We start from the raw sequence: 20,204 nt of genomic DNA on the forward strand, positions 1-20,204 counted from the left end.
ATGGACTACTCAGACGGCTGAAAAAGTTATTTCGGACTGGTCCTCACACTTTTGACCAGTCCTCGAACTTACGACTGTCCTCACATTTTACGTTTTTGCCCTATCTTGTCACCATGGTGAAGAGAAGCAGTTGTGAAATGAGTGACATGGTTGTTAAGAATACTACAATGGGCATAAATGATGACCAGTCATAAGTGCGAAGACCGGTCAAAAGTGCGAGGACCTGTCAGAAATCACTTTTTTCAGCCCTCTGGGTAGTCCTTTTGTGCACATGGACTACTCAGAGGGCTGAAAAAGTTATTTTTGACTGGTCCTCGCACTTTTGACCAGATCTTGAATTTACGACTATCCTCACATTTTACGGTTTTTGCCCTATCTTATCACCATGGTGAAAAGAAGCAGTTGTGAAATGAGTGACATGGTTGTTAAGAATGCTGCACGGGCATAAATGTGAGGATGGTCATAAGTGTGAGGACCAGTCAAAAGTGCGAGGACCTGTCAGAAATGACTTTTTTCAGCCCTCTGAAATAAGCCATAGCCATGGCCACCCGGTCACATGACCAGCTAGCCATGCCCACCCAGTCACATGACCTCCAAGCCACGCCCACAAAATAAGCCACGCCCACAGAACCGGTAGTAAAAAAAATTAGAACCCACCCCTGGTTGGGGGTCACCATAACATGAGGAACTGTATTAAAGGGTCACGGCATTAGGAAGGTTGAGAAACACTGGGATAGAGCCTAAGCCATTTAAAATAGGGGATAAGGTATACTTATCCATCAAATTCCTACAATCCTTGCAACCTTCAAAAAAGCTAGGTCCAAAACTCATAGGACCTTTCCCCATCATTTGAATCATAAACCCAATAACAGTTGAATTACTACTCCCCAAAACCCTTAGACAGGCCCACCCAGTGTTTCATTGCAGCCTGTTGAAGACACAGATTATCTCTCCCCTGAAACCACCAGCAGACATCCCATCTACTCCTATCATGATTAAGAGGGAGCAGCATTTCAAAATTAAGGAAATCCTGGACTCACGCACACACCATGGCACCACGCAATACCTAGTTGCTTGGAAACATTTGTCTCAAAACGAGTGGGTAGCTAAAAAACATGTTAGGGCTCCCATCCTACTGAAAAAAATCACTCACAGTATCCTGACAAACCCAAATAACTCACTGTTTTGTTTTCTTTTTGTGCTTATTTTGCAGGTGGATTTCTCCTTTTTCTAGCATGTCAGATCCCACAGATCCCTATCAGATGCTGCCATTCTTGTGGGGATGGGGCGTGGGTGCATTCTTTAGTTTATAGCATTTTTTCTGATGCTTATGTATCCTGTACTTTGATTTACCTTCTGGGGAATGTAAGGGGGGAGGGCCATCTGTTTTGTCTCAGTTCCTAAGCCTCCAGCAAGAGATGCCTGGGAACAGTTTCTTATCACCTTCTCAGCCTAAGCTTCTCACAACAATTTCACACCTATGGATTGGCTCATTCAACATCGGACTGAGGAAAAGGGTTACTAATTGCTTTATTCTAATTGAATTGCCAAGGAACTTTAGATCCTGCTTTCTTTTGTTCCGCAATCACTCTCTTTCAATAGAAGGTTCCTTTTGAAATGCTGATGTTTCAAGTCTTTACTTTCTTGAGCAGAGAGTAGAGACTGATAGCTTGCTTTAATTTCCTTAATTTACTTAAAGGAGTTTAAATAAAGAGCACTAAGGATAATTAAAACAGAGATTTGCAACCTTTGACTCTGCAGTGCTTTTTTGCCATTATGCCTTTTTCTTTCAAGCAAACATGATCCTCAGTCCAGTTGTTTGCTTATTTTTTTAAAAAGCCTATTGTCCTGCTTGAACCTCTGAAGCATTAGTTGAAGACAACACTGCTCTCTTTTTAAATTGATGTAGCAGTTTGGAGGACTGAAGGGTGGCCATTTTAAATGGGTTGAGGTTTTTTTCCCCCTTCTGGTGTTGCGTCACCCAGTTTTTAAACTTTGTCTGTAGCTCACTAAATAAGTTCAACAGGAAAGAGCTATCTCATCCCAGTAGAGGTAGAGGAAGTTCATCCTTATTTAAATTAATGTTATTAATGGATGACTTGCATGTTTTAACCATGGCTGGTATGCTGACTGAAGGAACTAGGAAAAAAACTAAAGAAAAAGTCTAAAAGAAAAGAAACGAAAACTACAGTAAATGAAATGGGATAAAGATTAATACCTGTGAGATGTGTCTGTATTGAATTCAGTTGAATAATTACTCGTATTTCAATACCTATCAATATCATATGCCTATATGGGTACAAATGCATCATCTACTTCAAAAATCAGCTATCCTGAATGTACTACTGCTGATCACACTCAGACTAACAGGCTTAGTATTGTTAACTAGCAACAGCAATTTCAGAGAGAAGGAAGAGATAAACAAAGTTTTAGTACTCATAAAATTTACAGCTTGATCAACTGCCATCAGTTGCTTTCTCTTAATTCTTCTTTGCTCAGGAAAGGATACAATTGCCCTAATGAAATCAAATGGCAAACTCTATTGACATTTGAAAAAGTTTTCAAAAATTTTCTAGTAAATCTATTTACATTTCTTGTTGCCCTTTATTTTATGCTTGTAGGTGTGCACAGAAGGACGTCTGATCTTGGAATTTATGTTTGATGACCTTATGAGAATAAAAACATGGCACTTTACCATTAGACAATACAGAGAACTTGTCCCTCGCAGTATTTTAGCCATGCATGTAAGTATTCAGCCCAAATTGCTTTCTAAAACTTTTGGAGACCATCAAAGCCATAATTTATTGTCCCAGAAAATGTATCTTAGGTTGAAGAAGAAAATCTTAGAAGTGGCATTGCCTTTGTTATTGTTCAGTGATGTGTTGAACTAGAGCATTAGGTGGATATCTCTGAAATTTCACTTAATACCTTGCTTTTTGAAATAAAATTAGAGGTACATTCAATGCCATACTTGCACACATTCAGGTTTACTGAATGTTAGAACAAGTCACTTGCTAGCCAGGAAGGTCAGCTACAAGATCCTGTTCTCAGGCTCACCCTCGAGATTTGTTAAATAGTACATAGAAGAGCAAGGACTTTTCAGTGGATAGTTATCTTCAGAATCCTCTTCCAACAGAAAAAGTACTGAATCCACTTTTATTTATTTATTTTAAAAATGATCATCTTCTCTACTTAGCACAGAATTTTGCATTACAGGCATGGATATTTCACTGTTTTCCAGAATAATTTTCTTGCTTTCTCCAAATGGCTAATTTGGCCTTTCAGATATGATCTGAGTCAAGGTGGATCATATCTGGAATTTCACAATTTCCTATTCTAAAAAATTTAAATTCTAGAACCATTGGTTGATGTACCTGGCCCAAAACTAAACATTCTGTGCATTATATTGAATTCTACACATCTTTGTCCTGAAAGTAGGTGGGCTTTAGTTTTAAACGGCCATGAAGAGTTAGTTCTGTTTTTAATTAATAGTGGTTTGTACACATAACAGTTGATACCATTCTTTTCTCTTTGTATACCGGATAGTTTTGTTTTAGAGGGATGGAAATGACTTATGGGTCTTTTTTTTATTGTTTTGGGAACTGCGTATTTAAATAGCAATATAAATATTTCAGTCAATATAAATAAATCAAAAGGTACATCAACAATTGCTAGGAATAGTTGGATATGAAGTAAATTCATTTCTGAGCCCCAAATGCAATTGAGTTTTATCAGCATCAGACAAGTTGCATTATTACTGTTTTGCTAACTCCATGGTTCCTGCTAGTATTTTCAGAGGTGCTTTCTTCTGAAAGAGGGACTGGCCCAAGGTCATCCAGTGGGGTGCGTGCCTAAAGTGAGACTAGAACCCATGCTCTTCTAGGTTCAAGATTGAAGCCATTAAAACCATCAAATCAAATCGAGTCTTTTAATTGTTGTGCTAAGCAGTGTCTAAGAAACCCTGAAGACAATGGGAGAACACCTCAGAAGAATAATGTGAGTTCATTATCTTGTGAATGTCCTAAGCCCATGATGGCGAACCTAGGCACATATCGGTGGGCATGCGAGCTTAGCTCTGGCACGCATATGTGCGCCAGCCAGCTGATTTTCAGACCTGTTTCCAGCCTCCAGAGGGCTCCGGAGGGGGTGGGGAAGGCCATTTTTGCCCTCCCCAGACTCCTAGAAAGCCTCTGGAGACTGGGGAGGGTGAAAAATGGGCCTACCGGGCCCACTGTGCCATCACGTGCCAAAAGCGGGGGGAGCGCAGGGGGGTCACACGTGCATGTGCAAGGGGACAGAGCGCATAGAATTATGGGTGTGGGCACATGCACATGCGACCCTCCCCCGCGCCCCCCGCTTTTGGCACGTGATGGCAAAAAGGTTAACCATCACTGTCCTAAGCTATGAACTAAATTAGATCAAGTTAAAATCTTAACTTACTTAATCTTCATCTTTTAACTTTACATTAGGGTTATGATTCAAAGCAATATTTTCCTCAGGAAGATGTCAAAAATGTATCACTTCAGTATCCTTGCTTTTTTTAGTGTTGTGGTAACATATAGTGACAGATTATTTAAAAACCTCTCAAGATAACAACTATGATCAAAGCCACCATCTTAACTATTCTATGATACCTTGGTATCATTTTTTTAAGAATAATGATTCCTAAGAGTTTGATCATCTGCAAACTGTGTTGAAGTACTGCATGTCTCTCATTGAAACATAAAAAGATATATCTATTTTTTGGTGCAGGCACAAGACCCTCAGGTTTTGGAGCAGCTGTCCAAAAATATCACTCGTATGGGTCTGACTAACTTCACTCTCAACTACCTCAGGGTAAGCTTTCTGTGATTCGTTTCAAGCATTACTCTTGTTCTTTCTTCACCTTCAAACTTTGCATGCCTTCATCATCTTCATGATTAAAGTCACAACAAAAATGTTTAATAAAGCTAGTTTTCTGGAAATCTGGGATTAATCTGTTTGCTCCACATTCTACTTAGTGGTTCTTCTCAACAAAGATACAACTTGGCTAGTCCAGTCAGAAGATGGGGCAATTTTTAAAAATTCTACGACAATGAAAATACTTATTCCCCCTTCATTTGTGTTGCCTTAGACAATATATGCTTTGTTAATACCATTGCCTTTCAGAAGGATCATTACAAAGTTTAAAATCTTTTGCAGGAAAAGATAAATATAGCACTCTTTTTTGCATAGTTTTATTCTACATTATGCAGTTGCATTTACCTCCTGTTTTCCCATGTGTCAAAACAATGCACAACACCTTGTGAAGTAAGTTAGGTTGCAGACTAGTAACTGGCCCAAAGGCATACAGGCAAGTTTTCCATTTGAATGGGAAATTGAATGGGAAGTTTGGTCTAATGATTAAGGCACCAGGCTAGAAAGCAGGAAACCATGAGTACAAGCCCTGCTTTAGCCATGAAAGCCAGCTGGGTGACTTTGGGCCAATCACTCTCTCTCAACCCAATTCACCTCACAGGGTTGTTGTGGGAATAATAGGAGGAGGAAGGTATGTTAAATATATTCATTACCTTGAGTTATTTGTAAAAATGATAAAAGCACTAAACTGGTCCTACTTCCACACCCCGGAACATCACATACACTTCAGATACAGATTAACAGAGTTGGATGGGACCTTGTAGGTCATCTAGTCCAACCCCCCACCCAAGTAGACCTTACACCATTTTTGACTGATGGCAGTCTAGTCTCTTCTTGAAAGCTTCCAGTAATCAAGCTTGGTTCGCGTCTCTTTCCGCCGCGAACTAAAAATGTGGCTATTTCGCCTGGCCGGCCTGGACTGATGGGGTTTTTTAAAATGGATTTTAATTGATTTTAGGATTTTTTGTGTAACTTTTAACCCAGAGTTTTTGTTTTATTTTTCTGTTTTATTGTTGTGAGCCTCCCTGAATCCTCTCGGAGAAAGGGCGACATATAAGTTTAAACAAACAAACAAACAAACAAACAAACAAACAAATAAATAAATGAAGCTCTTACAACTTCTGGAGGTTCATTGTTCTCATTGTCAGAAAATTTCTTCTTATTTTCAGATTGACTCTCTCCTTGTTCAGTTTCCATCCATTATTCCTTGTCTGGCCTTCATTTGCTTTGTAAAATAGCTTGACCCTCTCTTTTCTGTTGCAGCCCCTCACATATTGGAACACTACTATCATGTCTCCCCTGGTCCTTCTCTTCACTACACTAGCCGTGTCCAGTTCCTGCAACCGTTCATCGTATGTTTAAGCCTCCAGTCCCCTAATCATCTTCTTTGCTCTTCTCTGCACTCTCTCCAGAGTCTCAACATGTTTTTTATAGTGTGGTGACCAAAACTGGATGTGGTCTTACTAAAGTTTTATAGAGTGGTATTAGTACCTACCATAATCTTTTTTTTTTAAAAAAAATTATTTATTTCTTTACAACAAAATATTTATTCACACACAGATCGCGATGGGAGCTTTACACAGTATATTAACTTCAGTCAAGATATACACATAAAAAATAAAATCTACACTAACCTTATCCTTTTTTTGTTCTATTATTCAACCAGATATACCATTGGTCCCAACATTGAAAATATACGGAATCCTTTTGATCTCTCAGAGTTTTTGTTAACCTGTCAGCTTCCGCATATTCGATAATTTCCCCCAAAATCAAATCTTCAGCCGGTAGATCTTTCCCCTTCCAATGTTGAGCAAAACATATTCTTGCTGCGGTTGTGATATATGTAATCAAACACCATATATTCGTGCCTATCTTATCTGGCCTAATATTTAATAGATAATATTCTGGTTTCAATTGTAATTTATATCCCGTGATTTCTAATATCCACCTCTGTATAAATCTCCAAAATTCGATTACTTTAGGGCAGGCCACCAGTAAGTACCTATCTCCCCACACTTCCAGCAGTTTGGGGAGAGTCCTGGGAACATTTTGGCTAATCGAGCAGGAGGGAGATGCCATCTATACACCATCTTATACAAGTTTTCTTTGTAAGTGGTTGCTATCAGGAGTTTCAATTGTTTCGTCCATATTTCTTCCCATTTTATCAGTTCAATTGAGTAACCAATATTTCTCCCCCAGGCAATCATTGAATCTTTAACAATCTCATCCCCTATCCAATAGGTTATTAAGAATTTATAGATCTTAGATAATATTCTTTCCTCCTTTCCTAGTATAATACTATCTATTTCTTTTCTTTTTTTTTATTGAAAAGTTTTATGAAAAATACAAACATTTTCACCCCCCCACCCTTCCACCCTCAACACCCCCTCCCCTTAATACTATCTATTTCTTGCTGGATCATATCTATACCACTTTGTTCCTTGTCTTTCTTATATTTAGAGCTGATCTGGGCATAAGACCACCAATCCAATTTTATTCCTTGAAGCTCTAACTCAGTTCTTGTTTTAAGCAGCCTTGGGCATCCAACAATTCCCGGTAGGATAGATGTTTTTCTTTATTGTAAAGCGAACTTATAGCTTCTAACGGGACCAACTAAGAAGGGGTCGAGGAGTAGAGTTTACCCTTAATTTTCCTCCATGTATCAATTAGGATATTCCTTACATAATGTCCTGCGAAACTCATATGTTTTTTAACCTTATCTTGCCAAAGAAAATAGTGCCAACCCTGTTGTAGCCCCGAACCTTCCAGAATCAACAACCGTCTTCTTCTCAGCAGGATCCATTCCCTTACCCAAACTAAATTTGCAGCCTGATAATAATATTCCCATTTTGGTAAGCCAAATCCCCCTCTTTCTTTCACCTCTTGAAGCATTTTAAGTTTAATTCTGGGCTTTTTATTTTGCCAGATAAATTTAAGGACACATTGATTTAACTTTTTTAAAAAATTGTTGTCTAGTCTAGCTGGTGCTATATAAAATAGATATGTCCATTTTGGGAGGATATAGGATTTTATAATTGCGATCCTACCTAATAGAGACGTCTGAAGGTTCTTCCATTTCTCTAAGTCCTGTCTGTTCGTTGAAGTAATTTCAAGTAATTATCTTCTTTAATTGTTGTGCATTTGGCTGATAATATAATACCTAGATATCGTAATTTATTGACAATTTGGAATCCCAAGTTCGCTTCTAATTCTTTCCCCTGCTTTGTTGTCAAATTTTTAATGATAACCTTAGTTTTTTCCTTGTTTACTTTTAAGCCTGCTACATTTCCATATTTTTCTAATTCGTAAGTCAAATTCGGGCCTGATAAAATGGGATCTTCCAATATAAATACTAGGTCATCAGCATAAGCTTGTACCTTATATTGTTGGTTCTTAATATGCAGTCCTTTTATCCCCGAGTTACACCTAATTTCCCTCAATAAAGGTTCTAATGTTAGAATGAATAACAACGGAGAGAGCGGGCACCCCATCTAGTTCCTTTCTCAATGCAGATTTGTTCAGAAACATCTCCATTAATTAGAATTTTAGCAGACTGCTTCGAGTAGATTGAACGAATTGCCTGGATAAACCTTTCCCCAAATTGCATATGTTGTAATAAACCCACTAAAAAACTCCAACTCACTCGATCAAAGGCCTTTTGCGCATCCACAAAGACCAAAGGCAATTGTTTATCAATATGGGTTTCATAATGTTCCAAGACGTTCATAATTATTCTCACATTATCTCTAATCTGCCTACAAGGTAAGAAACCATTTTGATCTTCATGTATAAATTGACTTAGGAAACCTTTTAGCCTTTCTGCTAGTACTGCCGCAAATAGTTTGTAGCCTGCATTAAGAAGCGAAATAGGTCTATAATTCTGGATCAGGGATAAGTCACTGTTTTCCTTCGGCAAGAGGGTTATTAATGCTTCTGACCAGGAATTCGGAATCTGTCCCTCCTGGATTACCCCATTAAATAATTCTGTCATATAAGGACTTAAGACTTCCCAAAGTGCCTTATAATATTCTATTATAATATTATAATATTCTGTACCGGGAGTCTTTCCTGTTTTTTGTTTGCCCATAACCCTTTCAATTTCCCCTTCGGTTATCTCCCTGTCCAGTATTTCCCTAGACAGGTCCGATATTTTGGGTAGGTCAGATTCTTCTAGATATTTCTTTATTTCCTGCTCGGACTTATCCTCTTTTCTATATAAGTCGGTATAAAATTCCTGCGCTATTCTTTTCTTCCGTTCTTCCCCTGTAATCCATTCACCATTCCCATCTCTCAAGTTGTGAATTCTACTCCTTTCCTTTTCTTTTTTTAATCGGTATGTGAGCCACCTTCCCTGTTTATTTGCGTTTTCAAATTGTCGTTGTTTCATCCACCTAATTTTTTTTTCTAAGTCCTCTTGATCTAATAAGTTAATTTGATGTCGTACTAATTTCAAATTCATATTGAGTTCTCTATTGTTTGGGTCCTGTTGCAACATAGCCTCACTTTTTGTCAAGTCTTCTAATAATTTATCTCGTTTAGCCCTCTCCTTCTTCCGTTTCCCAGCTATATAGTTTATCACTAAACCCCGAAACACTGCTTTAGCTGTTTCCCAGACATTTTAAAAGTTCACATCTTCCTTATTATTTTCCTGAAACAAAAAACCCATCTCCTTCTTTAAATAACTTAAGAATTGTTCATCTTTGAGGACTCTTACATCCATTCTCCACCTAGGCCTTGTTTTCAAACCTCCCCATGATATCCATAGTGGATTATGGTCTGCCCACTCATTGATACCTATTTCTACTTTCTGTTTTTTGTTTTTTTTTTAAATTTGATTCATATGCCGCCCTTCTCCGGAGACTCAGGGCGGCTTACAATGCGTTAAGCAATAGCTTTCATTCTTTTGTATATTTTATACAAAGTCAGCTTATTGCCCCCACAAACTGGGTCCTCATTTCACCTACCTTAGAAAGGATGGAAGGCTGAGTCAACCTTGAGCCTTGGAACGAACCAGCAGAAATTGCAGGCAGCTGTGTTAATAACAGGGTGCACTAAACCACTGTACTATCAAGGCTCTTGACTGTGTTCCCTGCCTCAGTTTCCCCAACATCCAAGCCGCATCTATCCGCGATCAGGATGAGTGCCTGGCGGAGAAATATGTGTACTGTCTATCTTCCGGATGTTTTTCCCTCCAAATGTCTCTAAGTTCAAATTCCTCTTGTATTTGATGACAAATAGTAGGCAATCTTTTCTTTGCTGATCTCTTTTTTCCCTCCTGATTCTTATTTCCAGATATATATAGTCTTTATCCTTATCATCTATGGCGTTGAAGTCCCCCACTACACAAATGTGTGAGTAATCATATTCTACCAATTTACTATAAAGATTCTGAAAAAAACCTTTCTGATTCCCATTAGGTGCATAAATACAAACCAGTAGGCATTTTTTACCACAAATTTCTACTTCAATCATCAAAAGTCTCCCTTCTTCATCTGCAAAAATTAGTCTCAAGTTTATATGCTTTTGAACATAAATTGCTACTCCTCTTTTTTTTAGTTTCCACTAAAGATGTATATAATTGACCCAATTTGGTATAATTCAGTAAATAAAGATGATCTCTTTTCACGTGTACTTCTTGAAGGCATATAATATTCAGACGTGCTTTTGTTAATTTATTAAAGATCTTCTTTCTCTTACTTGGGCTATTCAGCCCATTGATGTTAACTGACAATAAATGAATTTCCTCCCCCATCCCTTCTCCCTTCTGTTGCCCTTACTTGCCTTCTACTTGGAGTTTCTTTTTTGTTTGTCTTGTTTCTCTCTGGTTTAGTCCCTCGGTTCCTATTTCTGCCTGTATCTGCATCTGTCCTCTTCCTTTCTTTCTCCCATCTAGCTGTTCTGGTTCCCCTCTCTCTTCCTCCTCTAGTAATTCTTCCCCACTCTTACTCTCTGACTCTTCTCCCACATCCGCTTCTAAAGGGTTCATATATCTTATCAGAAAGTCTCTGGCATCTCTAAGGTTATCAATTCTCACTTTTTTATCTGCCCAGGTAAATTGTAACCCTTCCAGTAATAGCCACCTGTATATAATACTTTGTGTTTTCTTAGTTGAGTAGTTAAGAAATGATAGTTTCGCCGTATTTCCCGTACCCGTCTGGGGAGTTGCTTCAGTATTATTATTGTTTATCCATATATGTCACCGTTTTGTCTCTGGACTTCAAAATCACTTCTACCCTAAGAGCTTTTTTGGATAGTCTAACATGGACTTCTGTCGGAAGTCTCTGCCTACTGGCATAACTTGTATATACACAAAAAACGTCATCTATATCTCTCAGGACATCTTTCTTAGTTATCTCCAGAATCCCAGCCAAAATATCCACTACAATATCTCTTAGAGGCTCCCCCCATTCTTCCACCACATTTTGTATCCTCAGGTAAAAAGCTGATTTTTCCATTTCAAGAAAAATAATTTCTTCTTCGGGGGCTTTATTCACCGAGAGCTGCTCTCTTTCATTTCCATCCAGTCTCTCCTCACATTGTCCCACTCTCTTCTCTATCTCTTGAACTTTACTCTCCTGTTGTGTCAACACCCCCTGAACACCTTCCAGTCTCTCGTTCAACATTTTGATATTGTTTCTAACAGCTCCCAACTCCCTTTTAAGGTCTGATGTTAAGTCCTCTAAGTTTTTGGAGATAACTTCTTGATTTTTTGTCATCACTTCATACATTGCCTGCAGCATATTCTGTAGACTTGATAATGATGGAGGTTTCCCTGCAGCAGCTAAGTCATCCAAAGATTTAGATGATGATGAAGATGATGATGTAGGTGTGACTGGAGTAGCAACCATTGGAAGTGTCAGAACTTTTTTCCCCGCTTTTGTGGTTGTCACAATTGTTGCACTTGACATCTTGCTTATAGGGATATTCCCAATCACTTTCAATATATCTTAATCAGCTTTTAAGCTAGTCAATTCAACAAATATATTATATTCCAAGTCCTTCACGTCAAGTTTAGTCAATAAAGATAATAATCAATGGGGGTAATTCATTCAATCACGTACAATCAGGTACAGAGCAGATTCAGATTTCTTCTCTCCTAAGAGCACAATGTATAATATAATTCTACAATTCGCCACTAGAGGGAGATAGAGTACTGTTCCACACACACATCCTCTAATGATAAAAAAATGGGGAAAGGAGTATTTCTCTACCAAGGGATATATCTGTCCGTTCGACCGCCGTTCTTAATTCTTAATTTATCAGCAGGAAGAAAGGAAATAAACCATCCAGCAATACTTCCCACCAATCAAATACAAATCCAATATTTCTTTCAGTCAGCACAATTCAATAACGGCTCGAAGTTCATGGTGTGATAAACTAGCAGCCACTTTCCCCGTCTTAGCTCCAATCGTAAAAGGGCACTCAGAACATTCCTCCACCACCACAGCACTCACAATAGGGAGATCAAAAAGGTCAAAGGTCCATCTCAGTGTAGATTAATTTTAATTAGAAGAGGGCTCCTTGCCTGTCTGCGATCAGGTTTCCCTTCCAATATAGGTAGTCATAGCTTTAGGGACGCCATGGCTGGCACCATCTTCCCAGCCTGTGACAGGAGAGATTCGCCTTCGCGCATCGGATTGCCACTCCACATGCGCTCTCTGCTCCTCTCCGCTTACGGCCGCCTCTCTGGGGCCGCCGCCGGCAAGGAAAAGCCGCCCAGGCTGGAAAGTTTACAAAAAAGGGACAGGAGCGATCTCCATACCCGTCTTGCTTGGCACGATGACGTAACCGGAAACCTCAGTACCTACTATAATCTTGATTGAATCTGTAAGATTAGCTCGTCTCCCAACTTAAGAAAGTAAAACTCTTGAAACGTAGTATTTTATTAAGCAGAAGGGACAGCAATGGATTCAAAGCAATGTGTGAATACCCTTAGGCAAGACAAGTAGGATTAAAGCAGTAGAGACCCCTCCCTTAAGCCAGAATGCAAATTTAGCCAATACACAATGTGAAGATATTTTCTTTACCAACTGCCCTGAGAATCGGATAAGTATGTATTCACATCGTTTCTCCTTTATCCTTTAAAGTGAAACAGCCCGCATGGCTGTCATGAACATTCCTCAACGTTAAGGGGATCTCAGGGCTCTTTGACACCAGGATATAGGTTGTAAAATATCTGTTGACACAGGCAATGCTAGTAAATGGAATCCAAGTCTCCCCCTTCTCCCAATTGAATGGCAGTATCACTTTTAGGGATCTGGCATGCTATCTTCCTTAGAAAATGAAAGGTTCCACCTGTGAACAAAATATAAACAAAAAATTCATGATAGTATATTAACAAGGTTTGTTAGGGTATTGGGAATGAAATATTGTCAGTAAGATTGGAGCCCTAACATGGTGTTTAGCGACCCATTCATTGTGGGCTGAGGGTAAATGTTTCCAAGCAACTAAGTATTAGATTTTCCTTCTGTGGGCCCTAGAGTCAAGGATTTTCTTGATTTCAAAGTGTTGTTCACCTTCAATCATGATGGGAACAGGTGGTGTAGATGCAGGTGGTCTGAGGGATGAGATTACTTCTCGCTTGAGTAAACTAATGTGGAATATTGGGTGGACTTGCCTGAGTGTCTTTGGAAGGAGTAGTTCAACTGCTACTGGATTGATGACACTAGTGATAGGGAAAGGTCCAATGAAATTTGGCCCTAGTTTCTTTGATGGCTGTAATGATTTCAGGAATTTTATAGATAAGTATACTCTATCTCCAACGTGGAAAGGTTTGGGTTCCATCCTTTTCGTGTCAGCTTGAATTTTAAAAGCCTCTCTAGCTTCCTTTAAGGCTAATCTAACCACTGGCTATGTGTTTTGCAAATTATCCATCCACTTCTTAAGTGAGGGGATGGTGGATTCTTCTGTGGGTAGTTCAGGCATGGGGCTGAAATCCTGGCCTGTCGCTACTCTACAAGGGGTAAAACCAGTGCTTGAGTGTACAGAATTATTAAACGCAACTTCAGCAAAAGATAAAACTTTGGTCCAGTTATCCTGTTGAAAATTAATAAAACATCTTAAATATTGTTCTAGCACCAAATTCAATCTCTCAGAATTGCCATTAATACACGTGTGATGTGAAGAGCTCAACCCCTGGCCGGTACCAAGTAAGTCCAAAAATGCCCTCCAAAATTTGGAGGTGAATTGAACCCTTCTGTTGGAGATGATCCTTTTGTGGAACTCCATGAAGCCAATAAATGTGTATTAGGAATAATTTGACTAAGCTTTTAGCAGTTGGGATCTTTTGGCAAGGTATAAAATGTGCCTGTTTTGAAAACAGGTCTGTCACGACCCAAATAACAGTATTTCCCACACTGTCTGGCAATTCTACAATGAAATCCATAGCAATCTCTCTCCATGTCGCTGAAGGCTTGGCTACTTTCTGCAAGAGACCTGGGGTTTTTCCCTGACATCTTTTTGCTGCTGTGCAAATGGGGCAGCTAGTTACATAGCTTTCTATGTCCTTTTTTAGTGATGACTTTTAAGTAGGTGTAAAGTTTTCACAAAACCAAAATGTTCAGCTAATTTGGAGTCGTGGCACCTTGCCATTAAGCATAATCTTTGACTGGCTGGAACATACAACTTCCCTCCCATCCAAGCCAAGTCCTCTTTCATCAGACAGCTGGATTTGTGGTTCAAAAACCATTCATCGGTGGCCAATGCTTGTTTAAAAGTTTAAAACATTGTCCATCAATGTTTCTTGTTTAGCCTGGGATATGGTGATTACTTTAGCAGCTAGTTGATTGTTTTGTACTATGGGTTTGATTACATCTGACTTTGCACTATTGTATTGCGGTTTTCTGGATAGCACATTGCCAGAAAGTTTTTTCCCCCGGGGAGGTATTTTAGAGTAAAATCAAACCATTTAAAGTACTGAGCCCATCGTACTTGTTTTGGGGAGAGTTTCCTTGGGGTCTTTAGGGCTTCTAAATTTTTATGATCAATCCAGAGTTCAAAAGGGGTCTTACTCCCTTCTAGGAAATGCCTCCAGGTTAACAGTGCCCAATGAACTGCATAAGCCTCTTTCTCCCAAATGGCCCACCTTTGCTCAGTCTTATTCAACTTTTTGGATGTGTAAGCGCATGGTTGTAGCTAGTCTTGCTCATTTTTCTGAAGCAGGACCACTCCTATTGCCGCATCTGCTTTTTTGACAAATGGTTTCTCCATGTCCAGGTGTTTTAGAATTGGTTCTGCTGAGAACAGCTGTTTAAGTTTTTTAAATGCAGCTTGGCATTCCATAGTCCAGTTCAAAGGCTGCTTTGGTTTAGGGTTGCCCTCCCCCTTCATTTTTAAGAGCTTGGTAATGGGGAGGGCAATCTGAGCAAAAGCAGGGATAAACTGGTGATAAAAGTTGGCAAAATCCAGGAAGTTTTGTAACTGTTTACCCATGTGTGGTGGTTCCCAATCAAGTACAGCCTGTACTTTTTGAGGCTCCATTTCTATGCCCTGTTGTGAAATGTGGTACCCCAAATAATCAATCTTCTCTTGGTGAAATTCACTTTTAGAAAATTTAGCATAAAGTTTGGCAGAGCGGAGTTTGTTTAAAACTGCCTAGTAACTGACTAGTTTTACATGTTCTGCTTTGGTCTCGATATATATTAAATGTTGTCCAAGTAGACAGGACCCCCTTATACAAATGCTGATGTAGCACTTCATTTATTAATTGCTTAAACACTGTGGGGGCTCCTTGTAATCCAAAGGGGAGCACCTTGAATTGGTAGCACTCGAGGCGGGTGTTAAATGCCATTTTCCACTTGTCCCCCTCCTTAATTCTGACACAGTAGTAAACCTCCCTTAAGTCCAGCTTTGAAAATTTTTTCCCTTTAGCGAGGTGTGCTAGCATATCTTTCATAAGGGGGAGGGGGTACATGTTCTCCACACTGATCGTATTTAGGTTTCAAAAATCAACACAGAGACGTTTTGAGCCATCTTTTTTTTCTCTAAATAACACTGGAGCTGTGATTTTTGGTCGGGCTGGCTCAATGAAAACCCTTTCTAGGTTTTTCTCAATAAATGTTCACAGCTCTTCCAACTCCCTCAGTGACATGCTGTACATTTTGGGTTTAGGGAGTTTAGCGCTGGGTAAGATTTCTATCGCACAGCCGGCGCGATGGGGAGGGAGCTCGTCTGAGGGTTTTTCGCTAAAAACTTCAGCCAAATCCTTGTATTCTATGGGTATGCCCTCAGTTGGCATGGCGCGACCAGGCATGGCTGTTTCTCGGTTCTCTGCCCCCTCAGTTTCTTTATGTGGATTCTTGGCAAAAGTCACATGCATCCGAAATTTTAAGATGCCTTGCTTCCAATTGATTTTGGGGATCCATTTTTTCAGCCATGCAAGGCCCAAGACTAACGGCCATTCCATGTCAAGTGCCACTATAAATGTAAGTATTTCCTCGTGGCTTCCAATGTCTATATGTAGAGGCTCGGTGGCAAAAGAAACTGGCTCCCCCCCGCTATTGACCTATCTAATTGGCAGAAAGCAATGGGGTTTTTCAGCTTTCTGATGTTAATCCACAATTCCCTACTATGGTTGGACGGATCAAACAACAGGTATACCCTGAGTCCACTAGAGCAGAGATATTTATCTCCCTGTCCCAGTTTGGGATAAATAGTCTTAAGGGGAGGGTGAGCAGTTTAATTGGTTTGCTTACCAGTGGTTCATCTTCTGGATCACTTCCGAATGAGTGTGATTCCTCCTGCTGAGATGCTAGGGTTTCCTCCCCAAAAGGGGGGGGGATGGAAATTCTATGATCTCCGTGCTCCTCAGGGCAGTCTTCTTCCCATGTTGGCCAGATTTTGCAAGTCCCCACCCCCTTCCCCGGTGGGTGGTTCCGGGTGGATGTTTGTGAATGACACTCTGTAGCTCGGTGCTCCTCTTTTCCACACTTGAAACAGGTTGAGGATTTCGGAGAAAATGCGGTTTGTGGTTTGAGAGGCTCTTGCTTCCATTGGGGTGGGGATTTCTTCCATGCTCGCCCCGCTCGGTACTGGTTTCTGGCCATATCGGTTTCAGCTTCTTCAGCGGTGATGTAGGTGATTCGGTGCACCTCGGGCCATGCAGGCATTGTATAGATCATCACTCAGCCCGTTCTTGAAACAGCTCACTAAAATATCATTTGGCCAGTTCACATGACATGTGAGGTCCCGGAATTCTTCAGTATACTCTGCTACTGGCTGTCGCCCTGCCTCACCACCTTAATGCAGTCCCGTGCTTTGTGATCTGCAAGAGGGTCCTCAAACCGTCATCGCAGGGCCATCATGAAATGGTTGAAATCCCGCAGTTCTGGTGCATTGGCTTTATGAAGCGTCACCATCCATCTGGCAGCAGCACCCTCTAGGGCTAGGGTCACAACTCACACTCGGGATCCTGGGGTTTGGAAATCACACTCTTACATGTAGGTGAGCACATGTGCCACAAAAAATCCTAATTGTGGACTTCCGGTTTGGCGTCGCGACAAGACAGTCAGGGAAATAGCGGGCTCTGATGAGCGCTGCGAAAACCCCGGCTGTCGAACCATCACTGATGGGTCTTTGGACTGGAACTGTCCTGCAGGGACGGGGAAGAAAGAGGGGTGCCTCGGACAACCAAGAGGAACAGGCAAGTTCCTTGGAGGTCAGAGAGAACCCTCTGTGAGTTGGCGGTGGGGGGCAGCAGCCATGGCGGCTGCCACGAAGCTGGGACAACCAGACTAAGAGATTTGCAGGAGGAAAGTGGAGCGAAATGGAGCTCTTTGAAGCCGGGTGAGTGACAACCAACCCAGACTTGTAACAACGCTTAGAGCAATATTTTTAACTATAAGACCCCTAGCCTTAAAACAGCGGCTGAACAACAAAGGGGCTATGGAAAGTTTAAAATGTAACTTTAATGAGACAAAGACCCAACAAACAACTAACCCTTGAACAGAACTAATGGGATTAAATATCAAGACATGGTGAAAAGAGAAACTTCCGTTGGTGGTTGCTCCCTTCGGAGTGCTAGCCCTGCGATCGCGTTAAAGCTGCTAGAACAGTGAAAATCAGCTGTCTAGTGGCTTGGAAACTTTCCCCTCAGGAAAAGGGGGAAAAGAGAGCAGCCGGGCGTGGGTAGAGCTCCCCAAGAGCCCCAGGAGTAATTCTGGGGCTTGAAGGGTGAGAGCTCCCTGGAAGCCCGACAGAGCTCTGGATCCGGGACGCTTCTGCTTTAAGCAGAACAAGACGCCATGACCACCCCTGCAACAACCTTTCAAAATACTGGATACAAAAGCAGGCACAGCAAAGGCAGGAGTGATCATAATTGCAAGTACCAAACTTTAACTCTGAATGTGTATTATATACTTCCTTCTGGATTATTAAGGGAAGAAAGAGAAAGGAAATGGAGCCAGAGCTTTAATGGGATGTGAAAGTGAAAGTTAAGAGCAAAGTATCGTCTAGTGCTGACAGCCCCTGTTTAAAATTATTGGATTTTACTTTAAAAGAATGAAGATTTAAAATTGACTTTAGATGAATCAAAAAATTTACCAAGAACTGGAAATTAACTTGATTTAATGGACTTATTGTTTTGGCTGTTGCAAAAGTTTAAAATTAAAATTGAAAATTAAAAATGGCTTCAAGACAAATAAAAATTGTTGCGGCTAAAAGTGCTGGGGGATCACCAGCCCAACTATCTAAATTGCAATCTTTGTCAGCTCCAATGGAACCACAAATATTAACACTGGAAGCTTTGCAGGAAGCTTTAAAGACACAAGCCTCTGTTTTAGAGGAAAAAAATTACTTCTGTCTTTGAAGAAAAAATGCAGGATGTGGCTGAAGAGATGGCAGAAATTAAAGAGGTAATTCAAATTTGAAATAAGGATATCAGAGAAGATATTGTTTTGGCATTTCAGGGTCTGGCAAGCCATATTGAAGGGCTGGATGAAAGAGTAGAAGAAATTAATCAATCCAATGTGGATTTGGAAAATAAAGCGAGGTCCAGACAAAGATGGAGAGGGGAGACTTAGAAGTGACAATGATGCAATATAGGGTGATGGAGTTTGCCCTGAGAGTAAGAGGCCTGAGAGAAAATAATCAAGAGAATTTGCGAGAGATCTTTGCAGAAGCCTTTGCACAGATAATTGAGAACAAAATGCAGATCTTGAATGGCAAATTGACAAAATTTATCATGTTAACTCATGGGTTGCCAGACAGAAAGATTTACCAAGAGATATTGTAATCTACTTTGCAACAAGAAGGATATGAAATGAAATTTTACAAGCTTCCTACAAAAATATACTTCAAGTGGCAGGGCAGGAGGTTTTAATATTGAAAGAAATTCCCCCCAAAATGCTGAGAACCAGAAAGGACTATGCTTTTTTGGTGGAAGAACCTAGAAATCGCCAGATACAGTACAGATGGGAGGTTTCAGTTGGATTAGTGGTGAATTACTCAGGAGAAAAATATCGTCTCAATACAGTTTGGAAGGCAAGAGACTTTTACACAAATGTATTAATGGTTGGATGCCCACCATCCCCAGAAGCTAGAAGAAGAAAGGAAGCAGAGGAGGCAAGAAAGGGGGAGAAAGAAGAAATGCAGGCACAGGCCCAAGGAGGGGTTTTGATTACTCAAGAAGACTTAATACAACTCTCTGCACTGTTCGAGCTCTGGTGTTATTGGAAAAAATAGAGGAACCAAAGGATCAGAGACAGACCCGAGCGGCAACTAAGCGCAGAGAAGAATTAAAGGTGCGGCAAATTCAGACGAAAACTCAAGAAATCACAAAAACAGAAGCAGTGGGAGGAGCAAGGCTGAAGAGGAAAATGCAGGAAGATTTTCAGCTGATGCTCCAAAAGCTTCAAGGTGCCAAGAATGGCAACTAGATTTTTAACTTGGAATGTCAATGGTTTAAATTCACCGCAAAAGAGAGGAAAATATTTCATTATCTGAAACAGTACAAAAATGAAGTAATTTGTTTGCAAGAGACACATATTAGAATGAAAGATCAAAAATATTTGATAAACGCAAGATTGGGAACACATTTTGTAGCATCTGCACCCGAAAAGAAAAATGGCATAGTTATATACTTAAAAAAAGACTCAATAGCTAGACTAATTGAAGCAGATGATCAAGGAAGATATATAGCAATTGAAATTTTAATAGAGGGGAAATACTTTTAATTGGAGTATATGCACCTAACCAACAACAAGAAAAATTTTAGAAGCTTTTACATACCAAACTAATACAATGGGATTACAAATCGTGTATATTATTGGGTGATTGGAATGGAGTTTTGGATACTAAAAAAGACAAAAAAG

The 20,204-nt window shown here is 40.1% G+C and overlaps 1 protein-coding gene across 4 annotated transcripts in view; it reads left to right on the forward strand.

Moving 5' to 3' along the window:
* The window catches only part of LDB2 (LIM domain binding 2), a 548,706-nt gene that overhangs the window by 385,001 nt on the left and 143,501 nt on the right, over positions 1 to 20,204 (forward strand). For all 4 annotated transcript variants that reach the window (XM_034442786.3, XM_034442788.3, XM_034442787.3 and 1 more), the window contains exons 4-5: positions 2,622 to 2,744; positions 4,753 to 4,836. In XM_034442786.3, the coding sequence (XP_034298677.1) occupies positions 2,622 to 2,744; positions 4,753 to 4,836 (207 nt within the window). The remainder of the gene's footprint in view (positions 1 to 2,621; positions 2,745 to 4,752; positions 4,837 to 20,204) is intronic.

Source organism: Pantherophis guttatus, chromosome 8, assembly GCF_059756535.1.
Source record: "Pantherophis guttatus breed Tessera chromosome 8, ASM5975653v1, whole genome shotgun sequence".
Lineage (NCBI taxonomy): Eukaryota > Metazoa > Chordata > Lepidosauria > Squamata > Colubridae > Pantherophis > Pantherophis guttatus.